The sequence below is a fragment of the Hyla sarda genome, chromosome 4 (assembly GCF_029499605.1).
Source record: "Hyla sarda isolate aHylSar1 chromosome 4, aHylSar1.hap1, whole genome shotgun sequence".
Taxonomy (NCBI): domain Eukaryota; kingdom Metazoa; phylum Chordata; class Amphibia; order Anura; family Hylidae; genus Hyla; species Hyla sarda.
Window position 1 is genome coordinate 206,916,443 of NC_079192.1, and position 23,161 is coordinate 206,939,603.

The 23,161-nt window shown below is 41.2% G+C and overlaps 1 protein-coding gene and 1 long non-coding RNA gene across 5 annotated transcripts in view; one reads left to right on the forward strand and one right to left on the reverse strand.

The window, feature by feature from the left end:
• The window catches only part of DMTF1 (cyclin D binding myb like transcription factor 1), a 60,440-nt gene that overhangs the window by 10,519 nt on the left and 26,760 nt on the right, over positions 1 to 23,161 (reverse strand). For all 4 annotated transcript variants that reach the window (XM_056573389.1, XM_056573390.1, XM_056573388.1 and 1 more), the window contains 7 exons: positions 19,185 to 19,261; positions 18,811 to 18,968; positions 18,284 to 18,316; positions 15,210 to 15,319; positions 11,668 to 11,896; positions 10,294 to 10,445; positions 6,595 to 6,804 (listed from right to left, as the gene is read on the reverse strand). In XM_056573389.1, coding sequence (XP_056429364.1) covers positions 6,595 to 6,804; positions 10,294 to 10,445; positions 11,668 to 11,896; positions 15,210 to 15,319; positions 18,284 to 18,316; positions 18,811 to 18,968; positions 19,185 to 19,261 — 969 coding nt within the window. The remainder of the gene's footprint in view (positions 1 to 6,594; positions 6,805 to 10,293; positions 10,446 to 11,667; positions 11,897 to 15,209; positions 15,320 to 18,283; positions 18,317 to 18,810; positions 18,969 to 19,184; positions 19,262 to 23,161) is intronic.
• Positions 516 to 18,971, forward strand: LOC130368932 (uncharacterized). The gene is made up of 3 exons (XR_008892606.1): positions 516 to 935; positions 14,958 to 15,054; positions 18,846 to 18,971. It is a non-coding gene; the product is annotated as an uncharacterized LOC130368932 (long non-coding RNA).

Consider the following 23,161-nt stretch of genomic DNA (forward strand, 5'->3'; position numbering starts at 1 on the left):
TTATAATTGTTTAACAGAAGCAAAACGAAATCAAACCTATATAATGTATCATTTTATTTGTATGGACCTACAGAATTAGGATAAGGTGTAAATTTTTATAAAAAATTGTTCTGCGCAGAATCGGAAGCCCCCAAAAGTTATAAAAAGCAGTTTTTTGGTATTTTTTTTTTTCAATTTAGCACCACAAATATTTTTTTTCTGATTTTGCCGTAGATTTTGTGGTGAAATGATTGATGTCACTACAAAGTAAAATTGGTGATGCAAAAAACATGCCGTCATATGGGTCTGTAGGTGGACAATTGAAAGTTATGATTTTTTGAAGGAGAGGAGGAAAAAACGAAAGTGCGAAAATGAAAAAACCTGTGTTCCTTAAAGGGGTATTCCAGTTAATAATTTTATTCTATTATTAGTCCCCTCCTTCCTAGTTTTTTTAAATTTTTTTTATTATTCAATTAACATCCATTAAAAATTATTACTCCTTTTACCATTCCTACTATGGTGAAATTTCATCAAAACCTTGTTCTGCCTCACTGTTGTGGCATCTCAGTCTTGGATGCTGTCCCTCCTCCCTCAGCCCCACCTTCAGAGACAGAGACCACATGACTCAACTGCCGAGACGGAGACCATGTGACTAACCTTCAGAGAGGGAGACCATGTGACTTGCTCTCCTGCCTAGCATCTCTCACAGGGCCACTAGGAAGAGACGATAGAGAGGGAGACAGACATCGCTTCTCCCTCTCCTCTGTACTGCTGCAGCCTAGCAGAGCTAGAGGGGTGGGGGAGGGTTTTGGTCTCTGCACAGCAGTAGGAGGAGATGATGAAGCAGGAGGATGAGCTACTTACTACCAGCCTTCCTGCACGCAGAGAGAGGAGACAGAGCTAGCTTGACTGAAGACAGCACCATCTCTCCTGATTAGCACTGAAGATCCTGGGAAGTAAGGAGCTGCTGTTTACTTTTAACCCTCACCTGATGAGGTGGAACTAGGACAAGGCAAATCCAGGGGGAAGAGTTGTCCACAGCAGCACTATCCTGAGGGGGACTGAAGACAGTGAGGCCTGGCAGGGACATGTGGGGCTTGTTAGTTTTTCTTAGGCGCCTTTCACACTATAAAAACTATAGGAAATCGGCAGTTATACGGCCGGTACAAAATCACTAACGGGCGTTAGAAAAATCCCATAGACTATAATGGGATTTTCTAATAGCCGTTTTAACCCGTTATTGCCCGTTATTAATAATGGCCGTTATTTTGTGACAGGGGAATGAACGGGAGAAATATTGCATGCACTAATTCTCCCGTTACTATCGCCCGTCACAAAATAACGGGTGATAACAGGTTAAAACAACTATTAGAAAAATCCCATAGACTATAATGGGTTTTTCTAACTGCCGTTAGTGATTTTGTACTGGCCGTATAACTGCCGATTTCCTAATGGGCGTTTATAACGGAAGTGTTTTTATAGTGTGAAAGGGGCCTTATCTCTCTTCTTTCATGCTGATGCCTTGTTCATTGCAGTCCAGTAGAATTAATCCTCTCACTGCTACTTTGCAGTTAATGTAACTAATCTCTGCAGTGTAAGGGTTAATTCTCCTGTTGATGCAGATGCATGAGCATCCAGGGAACGGAGACAAGATGAGCTGACACCTCCCCTCCTAAGCACAGGACTCACTGCTATTCCACAACCCCCCAAATAGTAAGAGACATCCCCCCCCCCCCAACCCTCTTCACTTTAAAGGGGTACTCCGGCCCTAAGACATCTGGTGACTCCCACAATCTTGCATTCAGCACCCGCTGCCAGCTCAGAATCTGCCGTGTGACGACCACAGGGCCGGAGTATCTTGACGTCACGACTCCGCCCCTGTGTGATGTCATGCCCCACCCCCACTATGCAAGTCTATGGGAGGGAGCGTGATGGCCGGAGTACCCCTTTAATGTACGTGTCATGCTGTATATAGTACTAAGTAGCGCTAAGAATGTCCCTGTCACACAGCCCTTTTCTGTATTAGGCCTTGTTCACACGTTGCATTTTTGTTGTGGTACCATCTCTGTAACAATATGGCAAAAACAGCATGGTGCCACAACAAAACCACAACCTGTGAACGAAGCCTTTCCCACGTGTGTCTTTTGCTGCAGATTTTGCTACAAACTGACCTCAATGGACAGCAAAATCTGCAACAGAAAATCTTCAGCATATTTCCTTTCAAAATCAAGACATCATGGACAGTCTAAAAATAAAACTACCCATTATATCCCTGAAAACTGAAAAGAAGCAGCCACTGCACAAAGCTGGTGCTTCTTTCAGCATTTGTTTGTTGTTGTTTAGTTTTATTTATTTATTTTTTAAATAGGGCATGCTCTAGGTATAACATGTTTTTTTGGGGCATGTGGTGGTATTGTATTTGGGCACAGTATTTTACAGTATTATATTCAGCAGCATAGTATGTGTCGGAATGGAAATCAGGGGCACCGCAAGTGGTGGTTTTTTAAACGGGCACAAAATTTGGTGGTATGGTATTGTTTTCAGTTGCACAACATGTGACAGTATTGTATTCAGGGGCACAGTGTGTGCCATTATTTTTAGGGTCCCTGCATCGAGAAGTATTATATTCATGGCACAGTATGTGCCAGCATTCTATTTAGGGACTCCATTTGTGTCAGTATTTTATGTAGGGGGCAAAAAGTTATCCAGGGAAAGGGGGCCCAAGCTGAACATTTGCATAAGGACCCATAAGCCTTTAGCTATGCCCCTGCCCTCATATACCTGACTGAGGTCAAAAGTGTGTCATTTTGGCCTCTGCTCGGGAAAAATTTTGTGGGGTCTGCTGGAAGGAATAGCGTTGTCCTCTGTGCTATTTAATTGAGCTTGATCCCATATTAAAAAAAAATATGTGCAACTGGTTCCAGAAAGTTGAACAGATTTGTAAATTGCTTCTATTAAAAATTCTTAATCCTTCTAATAATTATCAGCTGCTGAAGTTGAGTTGTTCTATTCTGTCTGACAACATTGCTCTCTACTGACATCTGTCTCAGGAACTGCACAGAGTAGAAGAGGTTTGCTATGGGGATTTACTTCTACCCTGAACAGTTCCCGAGACAGGTGTCATCAGAGAGCACCTAGACAGAAAACAACAACTCAACCTCAGCAGCTCATAAGTACTAAAAGGATTAAGATTTTTTAACAGAAATAATTTACAAATCTGTTTAACTTTCTGAAGCCAGTTGACATATATAAAAAAGTTTTTTCCTGGATAACCCCTTTAACCCCTTAAGGACGCAGGACGTAAATGTACGTCCTGGTGAGGTGGTACTTAACGCACCAGGACGTACATTTACGTCCTGAGCATAACCGCGGGCATCGGAGCGATGCCCGTGTCATGCGCGGCTGATCCCGGCTGCTGATCGCAGCCAGGGACCCGCCGGCAATGGCCGACGCCCGCGATCTCGCGGGCGTCCGCCATTAACCCCTCAGGTGCCGGGATCAATACAGATCCCGGCATCTGCGGGAGTTCGCGATTAAAATGAACGATCGGATCGCCCGCAGCGCTGCTGCGGGGATCCGATCATTCATAACGCCGCACGGAGGTCCCCTCACCTTCCTCCGTGCGGCTCCCGGCGTCTCCTGCTCTGGTCTGTGATCGAGCAGACCAGAGCAGGAGATGACCGATAATACTGATCTGTTCTATGTCCTATACATAGAACAGATCAGTATTAGCAATCATGGTATTGCTATGAATAGTCCCCTATGGGGACTATTCAAGTGTAAAAAAAAATGTAAAAAAATGTAAAAGTAAAAGTAAAAAAAAAGTGAAAAATCCCCTCCCCCAATAAAAAAGTAAAACGTCCGTTTTTTCCTATTTTACCCCCAAAAAGCGTAAAAAACATTTTTTATAGACATATTTGGTATCGCCGCGTGCGTAAATGTCCGAACTATTAAAATAAAATGTTGATGATCCCGTACGGTGAACGGCGTGAACGAAAAAAAATTTAAAAAGTCCAAAATTCCTACTTTTTTAATACATTTTATTAAAAAAAAAATTATAAAAAATGTATTAAAAGTTTTTTATATACAAATGTGGTATCAAAAAAAAGTACAGATCATGGCGCATAAAATGAGCCCCCATACCGCCGCTTATACTGAAAAATAAAAAAGTTATAGGTCATCAAAATAAAGGGATTATAAACGTACTAATTTGGTTAAAAAGTTTGTGATTTTTTTTAAGCGCAACAATAATATAAAAGTATATAATAATGGGTATCATTTTAATCATATTGACCCTCAGAATAAAGAACACACGTCATTTTTACCATAAATTGTACGGCGTGAAAACAAAACCTTCCAAAATTAGCAAAATTGCGTTTTTCGTTTTAATTTCCCCACAAAAATAGTGTTTTTTGGTTGCGCCATACATTTTATGATATAATGAGTGATGTCATTACAAAGGACAACTGGTCGCGCAAAAAACAAGCCCTCATACTAGTCTGTGGATGAAAATATAAAAGAGTTATGATTTTTAGAAGGCGAGGAGGAAAAAATGAAAACGTAAAAATTAAATTGTCTGAGTCCTTAAGGCCAAAATGGGCTGAGTCCTTAAGGGGTTAAGGACCAGGCCAATCTTATTTTTGCATTTTCGTTTTTTCCTCCTCGCCTTCTAAAATCTATAACTCTTTCATATTTCCATCTAGGAGACCCATATAAGGGCTTGTTTTTTGCGTGACCAATTGTACTTTGTAATGAAACCTCTGATTTTACCATAAAATCTACGGCAAACCCCAAATAATATTTTTTTAGGGAGGCAATTTAAATGAAAACCACAATTTTACAAATTTTTGGGGGTTTCGTTTTCACACTGTACAATTTACTGTAAAAGTGACATGTGTTCTTTATTCTGTGGGTCAATACAATTAAAATGATACCCATGGCTAGATACTTTAATATTTTTTTACAGCTTAAAAAAAAAATCTAAAATCGCCCTATTTTGACCACCTATAACTTTTTCATTTTTCCGTATATAGGGCAGTATGAGGGCTCATTTTTCGCACTGTCATCTGAACTTTTTATCATTACTACATTTGCATATATAAAACTTTTATATCCTTTTTTTATAAAAAAAAATTTTTAATAAAATGTGACAAAAAAGCTGAATTTTTTTACTTTTTTGTTTTATTTTTTACGTTTACGCCGTTCACCGTACGGGATCATTAACATATTTTGATAGTTTGCACATTTACGCACGCGGCGATACCAAATATGTTTATAAAAAAAAAAGTACGCTTTTTGGGGATAAAATGGTAAAAACTGACAATTTTTATTTTTATTCGGGGAGGGGATTTTTCACTTTTTATTTTTACATTTCTCAACTTTTTTTTTTTTTTTTTTTTTTTTTTTTTTTACACTTTTTATGTCCCCATAGGGGACTATCTATAGCAATCCTTTGATTGCTAATACTGTTCAGTGCTATGTAAAGGACATAGCACTGATCAGTATTATCGGCTATCTCCTGCTCTGGTCTGCTCGATCTCAGACCAGAGCAGGAGACGCCAGTAGACGGCCGGAGCCAGGTGAGGGGACCTCCGGACGCCATGCTGGATGATCGGATTGCCTCGGCAGCGCTGCGAGCGATCCGATCATCCATTCAAAGTACCGCACTGCCGCACTGGGGTTAATGGCGGACATCCGCGCGATCGCGGATGTTGGCCATTACCGTCGGGTCCCCGGCTGCTGATCAGCAGCCGGAACCTGCCGCGTATGATGCGAGCACCGCTCCGATGCTCGCGGTCATACACAGGACGTAAATGTACGTCCTGGTGCGGGTCCCGCCAAACCTGGACGTACATTTACGTCTGTAGTCGTTAAGGAACGTGCTTGGAAAACACTGATGTAGACTGTATCACCAAGTGTGTAGTACGTTTCCTACTGAGGATCAAACATGAAAGGAGGTGGCTATGGGATACCAGCATCTAGAACAACAAATGGGACTCACATGCCTCCGCTTCCTCACCCATGGTATTGGCCCTCCATTCCTGTGCTGCCATCTTTTTCCTGGCTGCACATAGTTAACGCGTCACACTGTGACTCAGCTAATCGCCAGCCACTCGTCCTGTTTTGGCCAGTGATAGGCTGATCGGCAGTGTGATGCATTGAGCCCCCGCGACTATTGTGGTGGCAGGCGAGTCCTGTTTGTTCTTTTAGATGCCGGCAGTCCGGGCATAATAGCAGGGAAAAAAAAGTTCTGCATGGGACTTCTCCTTTATGATCAGAGGTATTTCCACTCCTGGCCATGAGAGCCTGACCCACTTGGTCCTGTGTCTACACCGTCAAAACAACATTAGAGCATACAAGATGATGGGAACAACTCTCTTACACTGACAAGCTATTATGACACGCTATTATGGTGTGTCATTTTTTATGGGGCAGGAAATGGTTATAAAATGTTAATGGTGACAATATCAATTCTGTAAATGTTTCTATAACTGTAATAAGAATTATATAGGTTTGTGCTTTTACCTTTATAAAATGTATACTATTTTACAGCCAGAATATACAATTGCATACAACATATACTCTCAGCAATACAATCAGTGGTCTCATGCTTACAAAGATGTGTGATCTGTACAGGGATCTGCAATGCTGCCAGTGAACTCTGTGGTAGGCTTGGGCTCTCCTCCAAGTGAGACACTCTTATCTGCACATGCTGCACACTGGAGGTTCCGCTTTGGGACTGGATTTCCACTTTGTTTTCTAGCTCCTGAGAACCCAACAGAGTAGTCTGGCTTTCATGCAGCTGCCTCAGTCCTTTTAATAATACTGAAAATAGAAATCCATTGTTATTCAAGAAATGCCAGATTAAGATTACTGAATTGGAGAATACCGAGTTGTAGGCTACTAAACCAGCTGCCTAACCATGTTCTACTCATTTTTTTTCTGAACGCATCCGTTATTTTAAAAACACCTGCCACATCATAACTCTTGTTCAATATTGTGGGTGCGGTGTGAGGAATCCCCACAGAGCACTATAACAAAGGGAGTCATGGCAGGCTACATGGAAATTCTAAAACTCTGTTCTCTCTGTGTCCAACATTTCAGTTTAAATATAATTTGAATTCGGGAACATCTTTTCTTAGAACTCTGTACTATTTTCTGTTATTCCTCTGTAATAATTATGACTTATTGAACAACCAGGTGTTACCATTTCCCTTGTTAAATAGGGGTGTCCCTACACTGTCTGAAGAATACAACACAGGGTCACAGGTAAGTTAACAACTTCAAATTACTCAAGATCCCAGTGAAATGGGATCACTCTACCCTCTTGTTTACCCCACCTGAAACCTAAATTTTATTAGATATTAAAAAATTTGTATAAAAGCTCTTTAAAAATATCTATAAATATTGATGTGTGATGTGAATAGTGTATACCTCAATGGTGCTTATAACTGTACACTGTATTGCACAACCCTATTGGCCTCTTCTATTGTCTAAGCAAATTAGTAGCTGCAGTCCACCAGCCTGCTTAAGGTACTTTGGTGACACTAAACTTTAAAATATTAAAGAGTACCTGTCATCAACAAAAACTTTTAATATGTTGTTCATAATCATTAATGAAGAGATATTGTAATATATCTTCATTAAAAAATATTAATATTTATACCAGTTTTTTCATTTTATACTTTTGGCCACTAGGGGTCACTCTTCTATGCCTGGTCTGCAAGCAGCATCCTATGCTTTTCATAGTAAGTGTACAGCTTTTAGGACTAATGCTGAGGGCTCTGGTCCTTCCACCGGAAGTTCAGTAATCTCAGCTCACTGTGAGCTACAAGCCTACACATGCCTCTCATATAACAGAGGCCAGTCACCTCCCCCTCCCCCCTGCTCTGTGTTCTCCCTGCCCCTCACCACACGTTATCTTATACATTGTATTATCTCACTGCACTCCCTGCTCTGTGCCCCCCCCCCCCCTGACATTCATCTTAATCACTGCCTCTGTAATTGCTCCCTCAGCCCCTGGTTCTCAGCATTGACTTTTTAGTGCAGAGAGACAGGAGAGAGAGAGAGACAGAGGATGCCATCCCTCACCTGTACTTAGTCTGTATGCACACTGCAGAGCAGTGTTTCCCAACCAGGGTGCCTCCAGCTGTTGCAAAACTACAACTCCCAGCATGCCCGGACAGCTGTTGGCTGTCTGGGCATGCTGGGAGTTGTAGTTTTGCAACAGCTGGAGGTACCCTGGTTGGGAAACACTGCTGCAGAGGGAAAGCAGCATACAGGAAGACTGGCAGAAGCAGAGTCCCAGCCAGGCTTCATGTGACATCATGCCTGCCAGGACCCGCTTCCTTCCACCACTCAGAAAGACAGTGCTCCTGAGCTAATGAAGAGGGATAAAAAAAGGTATTTCCACAGCGTTTTAAACCTCAGTAAACACAGGGATAGGCATAGTTAGAGAAAGGGACAGATGGGAAGGGGGATCAGGGAAAGTTTAGATGATGACAGGTACTCTAACACCTAGCCCCCCTGACATGTTTCTCTCAGCCGAGCTTCTTCAGAGGTCTGGGCTAATGGCCTTTAGTGGTTGCACCTGGGAGTTCTGCTGCTTCTCCTGTCTTTTATCCTGATCCTGTCGGTGTGGAATACTGTACCATTGGTGGAGTCCTCCAGTACCTCTTTGGCTGATTTCTCAGGGCAAAATATCCAGCGCCAGTGTAGAATGGGCAAAAAGATCAGGAGGAGGCTACTGGGGACTGGAAAATTTGGGATGTTATGTTATCCTTCATATGGATACTTATGCTTCTAAAACCACATGTTCTGATTCAGAACTTGCAGCTTATATCGATGCTGTTCCCCTGGCATCTTTGACCTCTAACCAGCGATATCTGTTGGATTCATCCCTTTTTATTATGGAACTAAAAATAGCGCTTCGGGACGATACTAATGAGAAGGCACCTGGTGTGAATGGTTTGCCTAGTGAAGTTTACAAGAATTATCAGGTGGTACTTTACTTCAGTTAATAGGGGTTTTTACGGTTGCTGATGAGGAATCCCCCTTCCCGGACCTATGTTGGAAGCAATAGCTGTTCTTATCCAGAAACCCGAGATGAACCCTCTATATGCCGGTTCCTACCACCCCATTTCTTTACTTTGTTTTGATGTCAAATTATCGGCAACAATTCTTGCTAAAAAAGGTGGGAAAGGTGATCCTATGGGGAACAAAACAGCTTTATGCTGGGTAAGTCCACAGTGGATAATATTCACTTGTTTCTGAACCTCTAAATGTCGCAGGAGAATGCAGGGGTGAGGAAAAATGTATCCCTCTATGATGTCAAAGCTTTTTCAGTGTCGAGTGGAATAATCTATGGAGGGACAAGGTTAAGGTTCTTCATATTAAACTGCAAACTTGGCATAGGGGCAAACCTGGGCGGGAAAGGGTAGACCTCTTTAAATTGTGGTCCTCTGGAAATTATTTATGTCCAAACATGGGGGATGGGTTCCTGTGCAATGACTACTTTCTTAGTATGTAAAGTGTGGAGTAAAGACAGTTGTTGCAACTCTTTCTACTTCATAAGGTGTATGAACCCCGGTCTTACAGCATATACTTGGCTTGCCCTCAGACTCCTTATGTCCTAGGTGTGAGTGTGCTGATGTACTCTTCTACACATGATTTGGGATTGTCCTTTACTTCTTCCATTTTGGCTAGAAATGTTGGCTAGAATACATAGTTATATGGTACTCCTTACTTCTAACGTCTAAGAGGGAGATTTATCAAAACCTGTTTAGAGGAAGAGTGCTGCAGTTGCCTATAGCAACGAGAGTTCTTCTTTCATTTTTAAAGAGAACTATGAGGAAAAGAAGCAATCTGTAAGGTTGCTATGGGCAATGGTTTTGATAAATCTTCCCTTAAATGGGCCTTGTTGGTTGCTGTGAGGAGCCAGTTGGACCCGAGTTGGGAATCTTTAGAATACTTTATCTGGTGAGGAAGGGGGGGGGGCAAGAGGGGATTGTTTTACAAGGTTTGTATGAATAATTTTGAAAATATAAAAAAAAAAAAGTATTAAAAAAAATAAAGTATCACAGCTCAACTTTCATTTCTCATATTGCACAGGTAAAATTAATGCTGAGCTCTGAAAGAGAGTCTTACTATATGAAGGTTTGATAATCCTCCCCCATTCTATGAAAAGATGCTCCAGTAATATTGTTTCTATAATGCAATTTGACAGTTTCTCCTTTATAACATTACTGTAAAGACCATGCTGTAAAGACTACATTTTCCCAAACTGCAAATCCCCAGACCAACAGAATACTATACCAGGAAAGGACACATCTTTGTGGTTGGCAATCTGCCGTTTGACAGTCCACCATTTACTTCTGAGCCACTGGGGAGATCGAACACTGCTCCAACCTTCTGCCAATAAATCCCAGTTAATGTCATTTTCATCCAGTACTCCAAGTTCTGCTATTCTAGTTAGAAATGAAATATGATAAAGTTATTAGAAAAGAACAGGTATTATGTGATCATTATAGTATTCAAAGAATATAAGAATGCCCTACTGTAATTTGCCCCCCTACTTTGACGCATAACAGTAATAAGTTATATATTGGCATCTGATAATCTAGCATAGAATTGCCTGACCATGGGGCATTTGAAAAAGCCCAGAATAAAGAGACTGAAATGAGAAAATCAGAAGGGAGTAAAACCAAGTTGTAGTGCCATATTTTTCTTTAAAACGTTACTATGATTATACAAAACTTTTTTTTTTAAACTCATTTTATTGAAAAGTGAATGATCCGACTTTTTTTTCCTAGTGTCAGCGCCTCCTAGTGGCAACAGAATATACCCATCAGTATAGGTGTCCCCCCAAAGAAGAGCGGCCGAGAAATATAATTTTAAGTCAAGTAGTGCCCCACTAGCCATGTCTTTGGGGCATTAAAGTGTAGTTATGTTCAGTTTGGACCTATTGGCCCCCCAGATATAGTCAGGTGGGAGTCGACGGATTTAAAGAAGGTTGCAGCTTCATAGGTCGATGCGTGCTCCAATAAAGACAAGTATTTAGGTAGAATTATTTTGATCAAATTAATTCTTCAACTTATACTAACCTTTTCCAATGCTGCAGGGACCATTCAAAAGTTTTGATTGGTCAGGGTCTCAGTGCTAAGACATAGTCAAATGACACACCAAGCAATAGCCCACTTCCCTTCCCAGCTCGGCACTCAGCCTATCTGCTTGCCGGTGACAGGCACCTTAGACTATAATGGAGCCTGTCACCTGCAGTTCGGAGGGATGAATACAGAGTTGTGGAGTGAAGCTCGCCACTGCTGCGTACTTCATCCTGCTATATGTCACGATTGGTGAGAGTGTCTACACTTAAACCTGACTGATCAAAACTTTTAACATGTCCCTGCAACATTTCAAAAGCTTTGTGTAATAATAGTAACACTTTAGGGAACACTAAACCTAGAAACCTGCTATAAAGGTAAACAGTAGATAAACTTCCCCACATTGTCTATCAGTCTGCAGGATTTTCTGCATGCTCTAAAACATTTTTTACAACCATCCTGTTAAAAAAAAATATAGGATTGTTGGACAACCTCTTTAATAAAGGAGATACTGAGGAGTAAAATGGATTTAGTCTCATGAAAAAATAAAAAATAAAAGTATCCAAAATAAAATATTTAGGTATACCTTAATATGAGATTGATTTCATCTTCTTTGGTCCACTGTGTTCCACCACTTTGTTTCCAGTTCAAATAGTTCAACCATTTGGAGCGACACTGCTTTTCTGAACGTGTTCCCACTCTTTCTGCCACCAACGCCCAAGAGACCCCCTGTGTTACTATATCACCAGTTTCAGTGCCAGTAAGTTCATGTACAACATCTGTTAAACGCCTTTCTTCTTCATCAGTCCATTTACCTAAGAATTACATGCATGGACTCATCAATACAGTTAAAATAGTATAACTATTCAGACTGTTCGTCAAAGTATGAATAAACATCGTTCCAATATACTGAATTCCTTTATGAAACACAGCATCTCTCGCCATGTTTGTCTAAAGCATTAAGAATACGTTCGTGTGTAACAATTAGCCATCATTGAAACCATACCTCTTGATATTAACAATTGTTTTCAAGCCCTAATCAACAGGGAATCTTATTGGATATTTATGTTTAACAAATTGGCCCCGGAAGGGCTTAATGAGGTCATAGAATGGACTACTATTGGATCTAATACTATTAGTATATTTTCAATGTTTTATAATGTGTTTTGATTTTTTTTTCTCTTTTTATCTATATATATTTTTTTAATATATTTTGTAAAATGTGTGTATTGTTGATGTCATTTCCTGTCATGTGATTGGAATTGTGGGTATTTATTCTGAGCATTAAGTGATTTTTGCCATGCCTGAAGAAGAAACCGGTCCGGTTTTGTAACGCGTAGTATGTTTTAATAAAAATAAGTTTTTATCATCACCCCTGGATCACCTTACTGGTAGTGCCTATTATCCTCCATGGAGTTTGGAGTGGTATTGGAATCAGTTAAAATAGTATGACAATCTGCCAAGAACCAACAAATTATGAAGGTTTTCAAGTTCATATTAGGCTAAGGCTAGAACAACATTGTTGTCTGCAGTAATTTAAAAATGGGCCTCATAGGCGTTATGTAAATTAAGGCCGCTTGCATACGTGTGTAATACGGACATATACAGCGTTTGCGATCATATTACAGGTACAAGTTCCAGACTGACTGCAGGCCTAAAGACCAAAACTAAAAAGTATCAGGTGATCAATGATTCTGTTAATTCACATTTGCTGAACTGGGCCTTCTCTCTGTAATACCCACGTTGGAGAGCCTTCTGTTGGATTATACATGGGGAAAACTGGATTTTGTGAGTACTCACCATAAAATAGTTTTCTCGTCTATTTATTGGGGAACACAGGCAAAATGGGTAAAGGCTGGTGCCACTAGGAAGTGACACTAAGCACTAGACCGCAAGTGAACACGTAGCAATAAAATAAAAAATAAAAACACCTAGACCACCACTGCTGCAATCCTGGTGACCCAGGGAGGCATCCGCAGATGCAAAAGCATGCACCCTGTAAGACTTTGCGAACGTGTAAAGGAAGGACCACGTAGCCTCCCTGTACAACTATTGGACAAAAGTCCTATACTACACGGCGCAAGAAGCTCCTATTGCTCAGGTAGACTGAGCTGCAACAAGTAGGCGGGGGCTCCCTGCCCTTGGCACGATAGGCTTCACTGATGGCCAGCTGAATCCACTAGGCGATGGTAGCCTTGGAGGCCACCAGAACCTTCCAAGGACCCTCCTCAGGGATAATGAAAAGAGCATCCACCCGATTGAAGGAAGAAGTAAAAGATAGGTAAATCCGAAGAGGGCACAGACCACAGATCAAGACTGTGGAGAGTGTTGTTGCGGGTGACAAAAAAAAAAGGGACAAAAAAAAAAAGGTCAGGGGAATATCTTCAATACAGTGGAAGGCAAAAACCATGGGACAAAGAACAGCCTTGTCCTGGTAAAGAATCAGGAAAGAAGAACAGCAAGACACGGTGGCTATCTCCAAGACTTGCCAGAGGAAAGTTATCGACACAAAGAAAACAGTGAGATCTCAAAGGGAGAAGACTGGAAAGTACCAAAAACCAGGTTTAAAGTCCCACGGGGGGGAAGGTAAGCTTGTAAGGGGAAGCAGCATGCACCACCAAAAAATTAAGAGTAGGAAAGAAGGAGGACCTCACTACCTGAGAGAAAACCCTAGGGACGAGAACGGAAGGGAGGGAACCCACCAACACCAATGCAGGCCCCAGGAGGACAGCCCGGGCACGGCCAGAACTATCACTATTTTCAGTCTGCCTAGGAGGCAGGACAGTGACAAGTGCTGTCAGTCACGGCGAGGGGGCACGATTGCAGCCAAAGAAGAAAGGACTATATCCTATATCATCTCATATAACTTTTTTTTAACAAAATAACAAAATGAGAAAAATTTTAAGGATTTCTGGCAACAATTTGCTTTCGTGAAGAAAATACCAAATTAGTTAGGCAACTTAAATGGGCACTGTCATATCCAAAAACTTCTTAAGTATATTTTTGCAAAACATTAAAGAGTACCTATCACTAAATAAACTTTTCTACACTAACTTGCTATGTTCCCTAACTACATCTAACACCTTCCCTGCCCTTAAAAACTTTTTAAAGAGCTTTAAAAAGCTCTGTAACTTACCTATCTTCTTGCTCACTTAGTGTGAGCACCTGGCAAGAGGATGTGGGCGTGCCCCAGCAGGCTCCGCGTCACTGAAGCCTGCTGGGGGGGTGGGGGCTGCTTCCGCCCTCACTTGGGGGGGGGGGGGGGCATGGGAATAGTACCTGCTTATCCTCAGTGTACGGGGCGCCGCTTGTCCTCACTGCCCAGATGCCTGCTTGTCCTCAGTGAATGGAGCGCTGCTTGTCCTCAGTGAATGGAGCGCTGCTTGTCCTCAGTGAATGGAGCGCTGCTTGTCCTAAGTGAATGGAGCGCCGCTTGTCCTCACTGCCCAGATGCCTGCTTGTCCTCAGTGTACGGGGCGCCGCTTCTCCTCAGTGTACAGGGCGCCCCTTGTCCTCACTGCCCAGATGCCTGCTTGTCCCCAGTGTTCAGTGCCCTGCTTATCCTCAGTGTTCAGTGCCCTGCATGTGAGCACAGCGCTCCCGCCTGTCTGATTGACAGGCGGGGAGCTGCGCTGAGCTGGTCACGTGCTCAGCCAGCACTGCGATTTCAGACTCACTGCCAGGCCGGCGTGAGTCCGAAATCAATGAAAAGCTTGCGGCTAGGTAGACCCCTAGTGGCCACATTTTCAAAACTAAAAAAACACATAAAAGGAAGCATTTTTTTTAAAATTAAATCTAATTACAAAGTTGTTCTATATACAATCAGCTCTAACATATAAAAAAAAATTTGATGATAGGTACTCTTTAACCTTACAGAGCAGCCTGCATTGATTGTATGAAGAGACCCAGTGACAAAGCAGAGTCATGCAGAATGAGGGACACCCTCCCTCCAAAGCACAGGATGGCAAACTAAGTAAGCAACAGAAAGAAGGTATTTGTGATAGAAATATAGGTGCGCTACACATAAAAATGATATGTACACGATCAGGATTCTTTGGGATATGACAGGTACACTTTAAAAAACAAAATTATCTACAATGACAATTCTAGAGTGGGAAAGACTTGCACCTGTTTTACATGTTTCTTTCATTAGTCGACAGCGATCCTTTACAGATGAGGCGCTTCGACCCAAAGCAGCTCCTATTGTAGCCCAGTCATTTCCATGCTTCACACGAAGCCTGAATAAGCAAAGCATAATATAGAATATAGAACTTTTTTTCTTAAAGTTTTGATCTAAATTGCATTTCAAAACAAGAACAATTATAGCTCTAATATATATATATATATATATATATATATATATATATATATATATATATATATTATCCCAAAAGTAAGCCTCATATTTCTGCCCTTCGCCTTGACACACAATAACTTTACATGTACTTTCCTCCATGAAGATGGTGCAGGGATATTAAACAATTGCTTCTAAGATTGCAGCATCAGGACAGCCTGTGATAGGCTCTAATATAGTAGTACACAATAGGCTAAAGGTTGGCTGTAATACAAATTGTGATTATCCTCATTGTACACATATTTACATGTGCCACAATTGTGACTAGACATCTCCCAACCCATGTGCTTGCTCCCTACTGATTATCTTCTGCAAATAGTCCATTTCTCTGACAATAACTAGAGCAGTGGTTCTCAACCTTTTTTGCCTGAGTACCCCTTGACTGCCCATTCCCAAAAAATTGTACCCCACATACCCACATTTTGTAATGATTATAGTATAATTCATATGCTTTACTTTCCTCTATAACAGGCCCCCTGTTCCTCTCCCTATCTACCCTAGTCCTCTATTTTACAGGTGTCTTCTCTAAAAGGAGTTGTTTACTTTTCTTTTCTTCACTATCTGGCCTAGACCGCCATTAAGATTTCTCCCATACAAGACTTCTTCACAGAACCAGCCAAACAAACATTTTAGGCTTCTTTCTGCAGTACAATATCCACCTATTTACAAACTCCCTATATTTATTGTCACACACAGTAATAGTACCCGCTTTGCGTCCCCATAAAAGTTGTTAGCCCCCCCTCTGTGCCCCCAAATATATCTGTAGGCCCCCAAACTGCCCCCATATATAGTTGTAGGCCACCATACTGTCCCGCTTTGGTGCTCCACTGCTCCTCTGGTCTGGGGACTTATTGCTATGGCTCATAGCAGTAGGTACCCGGTCTGCAGGGGCAGTGGAGCAAAAAAGCTGATGGTAGTTACTGCCCACAGCAGCCCAGTGCCCGCACTTCCCATTTGCTGTCCTCCTGCTCCGCTCCTCGGTTAAGTGACATCAGCCTACCATTTCTCTCAAAGTAACCAGTGGCTGTGGCTGCCATTACTGATTTAATTTTCAAGTACCCGTAAAGAACTGCTAAGTACCCTTGGGGGTACTTGTACCCCAGGTTGAGAACCACTGAACTAGAGGATGGTGGCCACAATCATTATCCCCATTCTGGCAACTGATCGGGTGTCGCCTTTTACTCCACCTAAAAACCAATCCTACTTTATCTACATTTGTCCTATGTAATGATCATTCAGGTACAGTACAGTTATCAAGGCTATGTTGCAGCAAACTGTGCACCTGTAGCTCCATTACATGACCAGGGCAGATTTTCTTCCCCCTGGAAATAAACAATAAAAGTCCCTATTAATGTTTTTTAGGCGATTGTGTTTTACTAGATCTGTGGGATCTTCATTATAACAATCGCAAAGAGTGCCACTAAGCTGACTCCACCAATTAGTATATTTAGCATATATCTTAACTTGCCAAGTGGGAGAACCACTTTAAGCCTTATCTGTTTCAGTCATTTTTAGTGACAGCATCTTTGTTTCTTTTCCTACATCCAAACTATTTAGTTTCTCATCAACAATTTGGGCTTGTCTTTTGTGCTCACACTAAAATCCCCCTTTATTAATATAATGTACTGAAAAAATTATAATTGTAGGATAAAATATAAAAGAAACCAAACATACAATTCTGTAATATTATGTGAGTGTTTAGGGGAAGGGGGTGTTTTTACAGTTAAAAATCATATGTTAAACTCTTTTCTGTAAGTCAACACAATTAAAGCAATACCAAACTTTTTATTCTGTTTTACCATTTAAAAAAAATAAAATAAAAAAAAAAAAGCATGATGTTTTCATCTATGGGACTGTTATGGCTTTTTTTTCACAAAGCATTTGTAGGTAGGATTTAACTGTAGTATAGAGCCAGCCACCACTTAAAGTGTACCTGTCATCAACAAAAACTTTTTCTATAATGTAGATGTAGATAATACCATTATATGTATATTTGTAATATACATTGGTTAAAAAATGTGTATATTTTCGGGTGAAAAAAATGCTGCCCCTGCACCTATTGCCTGTGTGTCTCTATGAGGAGTCCAAATACAGGAAGTTAGGGCAGGAAAACAGGGTTCTGTGCAGGCTCCTGGCTTGTGAATAATCCTGATGTGTGAGCTGTGATTGTGTCATAGAGCCTCAGTGCGCAGAGCCCTGCTTGTCCTCACTGCACAGAGCCCTGCTTGTCCTCAGTGTACAGAGCCCTGCTTGTCCTCACTGCACAGAGCCCTGCTTGTCCTCACTGCACAGAGCCCTGCTTGTCCTCACTGCACAGAGCCCTGCTTGTCCTCACTGCACAGAGCCCTGCTTGTCCTCACTGCACAGAGCCATGCTTGTCCTCACTGCACAGAGCCATGCTTGTCCTCACTGCACAGAGCCATGCCTGTCCTCACTGCACAGAGCCCTGCTTGTCCTCAGTGCACAGAGCCCTGCTTGTCCTCAGTGCACAGAGCCCTGCTTGTCCTCAGTGTACTGAGCCCTGCTTGTCCTCAGTGTACTGAGCCCTGCTTGTCTTCAGTGTACAGAGCCCTGCATGTCCAGCCTTACTTCCTGTATTTGGACTCCTCACAGAGACACATTGGCAATAACTACAGGGACAAAAATATACATATTTTTTAACGAATGTATGTTACAAATATACATATAATGGTACAATATATAAAAAGTTTTTGTTTACGACAGGTACAAATTAATATGGAGCAGGCTTAGCTCCTGAATCCAATACATACAAAAGGGAATATTGGGAAGATGTTTAATTTGTCCCTGAATATAAACATATCCAGCTTAGGCTCTATGCTGTACTTACTCCCTTAGTCTTTCAATTTCTGCATGTGTGTACCTGCAAAACAATAATAATTCTACAAATAATCACATAAGATAAAGTAAAATATCATAATACAGGTTTCATAATTTACTAAATAAAAAATATGATAATATCCGTTAGACTATTCCATTATTTCTTACACAGAACAAAGTAAAACAAAAAAAATCCTATAAAAGTAACCACTAGCTTAAGTCAAGACTAGACAGTATCAATCACTTCATATAGCTGTGTGCACATAGCTTTGAAAAATGGAGTCAAGAACATAAAAAAGCATTGCAGGCTACCACATTTTACTAATACCATTTATGCTTAGGAATTACAGGGGACAACTCCCCCTTTTGCTAATGTAGACACAGACATTAGCCAAGCAAAAAAAACAAAAACAAACACTACTAGTTTTTTAAGACATAATAATAATCCTAATAATAATAATAAAACAATGTAACAAATTACTTATCACACCATGTACATTACTAAATATATACTTACAATATAAAAAAATGTCTTACTTTCCCACATGGTTCCTGTCATCGTACATGCGAAGGACTCTCCTGTATACGGCAAAGAGAGGACGGTTCAAGCCCCACGCTATGGTCCGATAGAAATCTTTTCTCTCATCCTTGGACATCTCAAAAATTATTTCAGTTGCATCTTTAATACCATGTGCCTAAATCAACGATGTTTCTGATCAGTATACCAGACACATCATTTGCAGGGTAAACAGTTTGCTTTTTCATGCAAGTAAGTAGTTGAGTGTAATAGATATTAAAATTGCATAAATGGAAGCTGTATCCATTACATGTGTTAGGATTATTATTCCTGATCAGGTTTCTTTGGTTTTGTGTTTATACATTGGCACATCCATAGTAATGACTATTAGTACCTTCAGGTATCGTTCGATGTTGCTCATTAAAATTGAAATTTCCTCCTTAGACCACATGCCTTGCTTCCATCTGTGACCTTAAAGATATACATAGATCAATAACAACAATTAAAGTGAAGGACATGTTCAAATGCATACTATTTAGGCACCTATGACAAATTTAGGTACATATAAAATGCATCTGCCCAAAACATGAGCCTAATTAATCTAGTTGTGAAATTGTGAAGGAAAAACCAAGACATAGCATTTTATGTCAGAAGCATGGCAACATTTTCTCTGCAAAGCCAGACTGGCTGGGGGGGAAGGAATGTGGCTGAGGCCACCATGACATGAAGCCACCCTATCTGACTGCACACATACCCCTTTCAAAGCTTTTATAGCGAGCGCCGGACTTTCCCAACAGATGATTTGACATGTGTTTCAGTAGTTTGTTTCTTGATATTACATCTACACCAACAATTTAACTCAATGGGGGACATGATCAAAGAATTTACACCGTTTTTTGCGTCTTTTTTTGCGTTCATTCTGATAGAGCATTTCCTCCACAAGTGGTGATATGGGGTACCTTGGAGTGACATCTATAGTATGCAAGGATTTAGTAACTGCATACTTTTCCTTTACACACAAAGATTTTCCGCATGTACCTTTTTTTTTTACGCAAATATAAGCCGTCTTGGACTGCACTTAGCGAGATGCTCTAAATCATCAGTCATTTTTCAGAGCGGATTGCGAGATTACTCTGCCATGTACCTTTTAATAACAATGTAATGATTATGGACACTTGTGATCACCCGTTCACCCGCAGTCTAACCCCATACACCCGATAATACACGGGGTTATAGTGCGGGTGAAATACTTCCCAACACAGTTCACACTTCACACTGTGTAACATTCAAACTTCTGCTGTTCTTGATGAGTGCAGGAGAATGCACCTGTGTAATGTAACCATGGTGACCACAGCTAAGAATATACCACTATAATGTGCAGGGAGGGAGAAGGTAGTACAGCTGTTAGGTCTATGTATATGTGTGATTATGTAGCAGAGGTGAGTATGTTATTTGTGTGAATGTAGCAGAGCTGAGTATGTTGTGTCTGAATGTAGCAGAGCTGAGTATGTTATGTGTGAATGTAGCAGAGCTGAGTATGTTGTGTCTATGCAGCAGAGCTGAGTATGTTGTGTGTGAATGTAGCAGAGCTGAGTATGTTGTGTGTGTGAATGTAGCAGAGCTGAGTATGTTATGTATGTGTGAATGTAGCAGAGCTGAGTATGTTGTGCGTGAATGTAGCAGAGCTGAGTATGTTATGTGCGTTAATGTAGCAGAGCTGAGTATGTTGTGTGTGTGAATGTAGCAGAGCTGAGTATGTTGTATGTGTGTGTGAATGTAGCAGAGCTGAGTATGTTGTGTGTGTGTGAATGTAGCAGAGCTGAGTATGTTGTGTGTGTGTGAATGTAGCAGAGCTGAGTATGTTGTGTGTTTGTGAATGTAGCAGAGCTAAGTATGTTATGTATGTGTGAATGTAGCAGGGCTGAGTATGTTGTTGTGAATGTAGCAGAGCTGAGTATGTTATGTGTGTAAATGTAGCAGAGCTGAGTATGTTATGTGTGTGAATGTAGCAGAGCTGAGTATGTTGTATGTGTGTGTGTGAATGTAGCAGAGCTGAGTATGTTGTGTGTGTGTGAATGTAGCAGAGCTGAGTATGTTGTGTGTGTGTGAATGTAGCAGAGCTAAGTATGTTATGTATGTGTGAATGTAGCAGAGCTGAGTATGTTGTGTGTGAATGTAGCAGAGCTGAGTATGTTGTGTGTGTGTGTGTGAATGTAGCAGAGCTGAGTATATTGTGTGTGTGTGAATGTAGCAGAGCTGAGTATGTTGTGTGTGTGTGAATGTAGCAGAGCCGAGTATGTTGTGTGTGTGTGAATGTAGCAGAGCTGAGTATGTTGTGTGTTTGAATGTAGCAGAGCTGAGTATGTTATGTATGTGTGAATGTAGCAGAGCTGAGTATGTTGTGAGTGAATGTAGCAGAGCTGAGTATGTTATGTGTGAATGTAGCAGAGCTGAGTATGTTGTGTCTGAATGTAGCAGAGCTGAGTATGTTATGCGTGAATGTAGCAGAGCTGAGTATGTTGTGTCTGAATGTAGCAGAGCTGAGTATGTTATGTGTGAATGCAGCAGAGCTGAGTATGTTGTGTGTGAATGTAGCAGAGCTGAGTATGTTGTGTCTGAATGTAGCAGAGCTGAGTATGTTAAGTGCGAATGTAGCAGAGCTGAGTATGTTGTGTCTGAATGTAGCAGAGCTGAGTATGTTATGTGTGAATGCAGCAGAGCTGAGTATGTTGTGTGTGAATGTAGCAGAGCTGAGTATGTTGTGTGTGTGAATGTAGCAGAGCTGAGTATGTTATGTATGTGTGAATGTAGCAGAGCTGAGTATGTTGTGCGTGAATGTAGCAGAGCTGAGTATGTTATGTGCGTTAATGTAGCAGAGCTGAGTATGTTGTGTGTGTGAATGTAGCAGAGCTGAGTATGTTGTATGTGTGTGTGAATGTAGCAGAGCTGAGTATGTTGTGTGTGTGAATGTAGCAGAGCTAAGTATGTTATGTATGTGTGAATGTAGCAGGGCTGAGTATGTTGTTGTGAATGTAGCAGAGCTGAGTATGTTATGTGTGTAAATGTAGCAGAGCTGAGTATGTTATGTGTGTGAATGTAGCAGAGCTGAGTATGTTGTATGTGTGTGTGTGAATGTAGCAGAGCTGAGTATGTTGTGTGTGTGTGAATGTAGCAGAGCTGAGTATGTTGTGTGTGTGAATGTAGCAGAGCTAAGTATGTTATGTATGTGTGAATGTAGCAGAGCTGAGTATGTTGTGTGTGAATGTAGCAGAGCTGAGTATGTTGTGTGTGTGTGTGAATGTAGCAGAGCTGAGTATATTGTGTGTGTGTGAATGTAGCAGAGCTGAGTATGTTGTGTGTGTGTGAATGTAGCAGAGCCGAGTATGTTGTGTGTGTGTGAATGTAGCAGAGCTGAGTATGTTGTGTGTGTTTGAATGTAGCAGAGCTGAGTATGTTATGTATGTGTGAATGTAGCAGAGCTGAGTATGTTGTGTGTGAATGTAGCAGAGCTGAGTATGTTATGCGTGAATGTAGCAGAGCTGAGTATGTTGTGCGTGAATGTAGCAGAGCTGAGTATGTTGTGTGTGTGAATGTAGCAAAGCTGAGTATGTTGTGTGTGTGAATGTAGCAGTGCTGAGTATGTTGTGTGTGAATGTAGCAGTGCTGAGTATGTTGTGTGTGTGAATGTAGCAGAGCTGAGTATGTTGTATGTGTGTGTGAATGTAGCAGAGCTGAGTATGTTGTGTGTGTGTGTGTGAATGTAGCAGAGCTGAGTATGTTGTGTGTGTGAATGTAGCAGGGCTGAGTATGTTGTTGTGAATGTAGCAGAGCTGAGTATGTTATGTGTGTAAATGTAGCAGAGCTGAGTATGTTGTGTGTGTGAATGTAGCAGAGCTGAGTATGTTGTGTGTGCGTGAATGTAGCAGAGCTGAGTATGTTCTGTGTGTGTGAATGTAGCAGAGCTGAGTATGTTCTGGGTGTGTGAATGTAGCAAAGCTGAGTATGTTATGTGTATGTGAATGTAGCAGAGCTGAGTATGTTGTGTGTGTGTGAATGTAGCAGAGCCGAGTATGTTGTGTGTGTGTGAATGTAGCAGAGCTGAGTATGTTGTGTGTGTTTGAATGTAGCAGAGCTGAGTATGTTATGTATGTGTGAATGTAGCAGAGCTGAGTATGTTGTGTGTGAATGTAGCAGAGCTGAGTATGTTATGCGTGAATGTAGCAGAGCTGAGTATGTTGTGCGTGAATGTAGCAGAGCTGAGTATGTTGTGTGTGTGAATGTAGCAAAGCTGAGTATGTTGTGTGTGTGAATGTAGCAGTGCTGAGTATGTTGTGCGTGAATGTAGCAGTGCTGAGTATGTTGTGTGTGTGA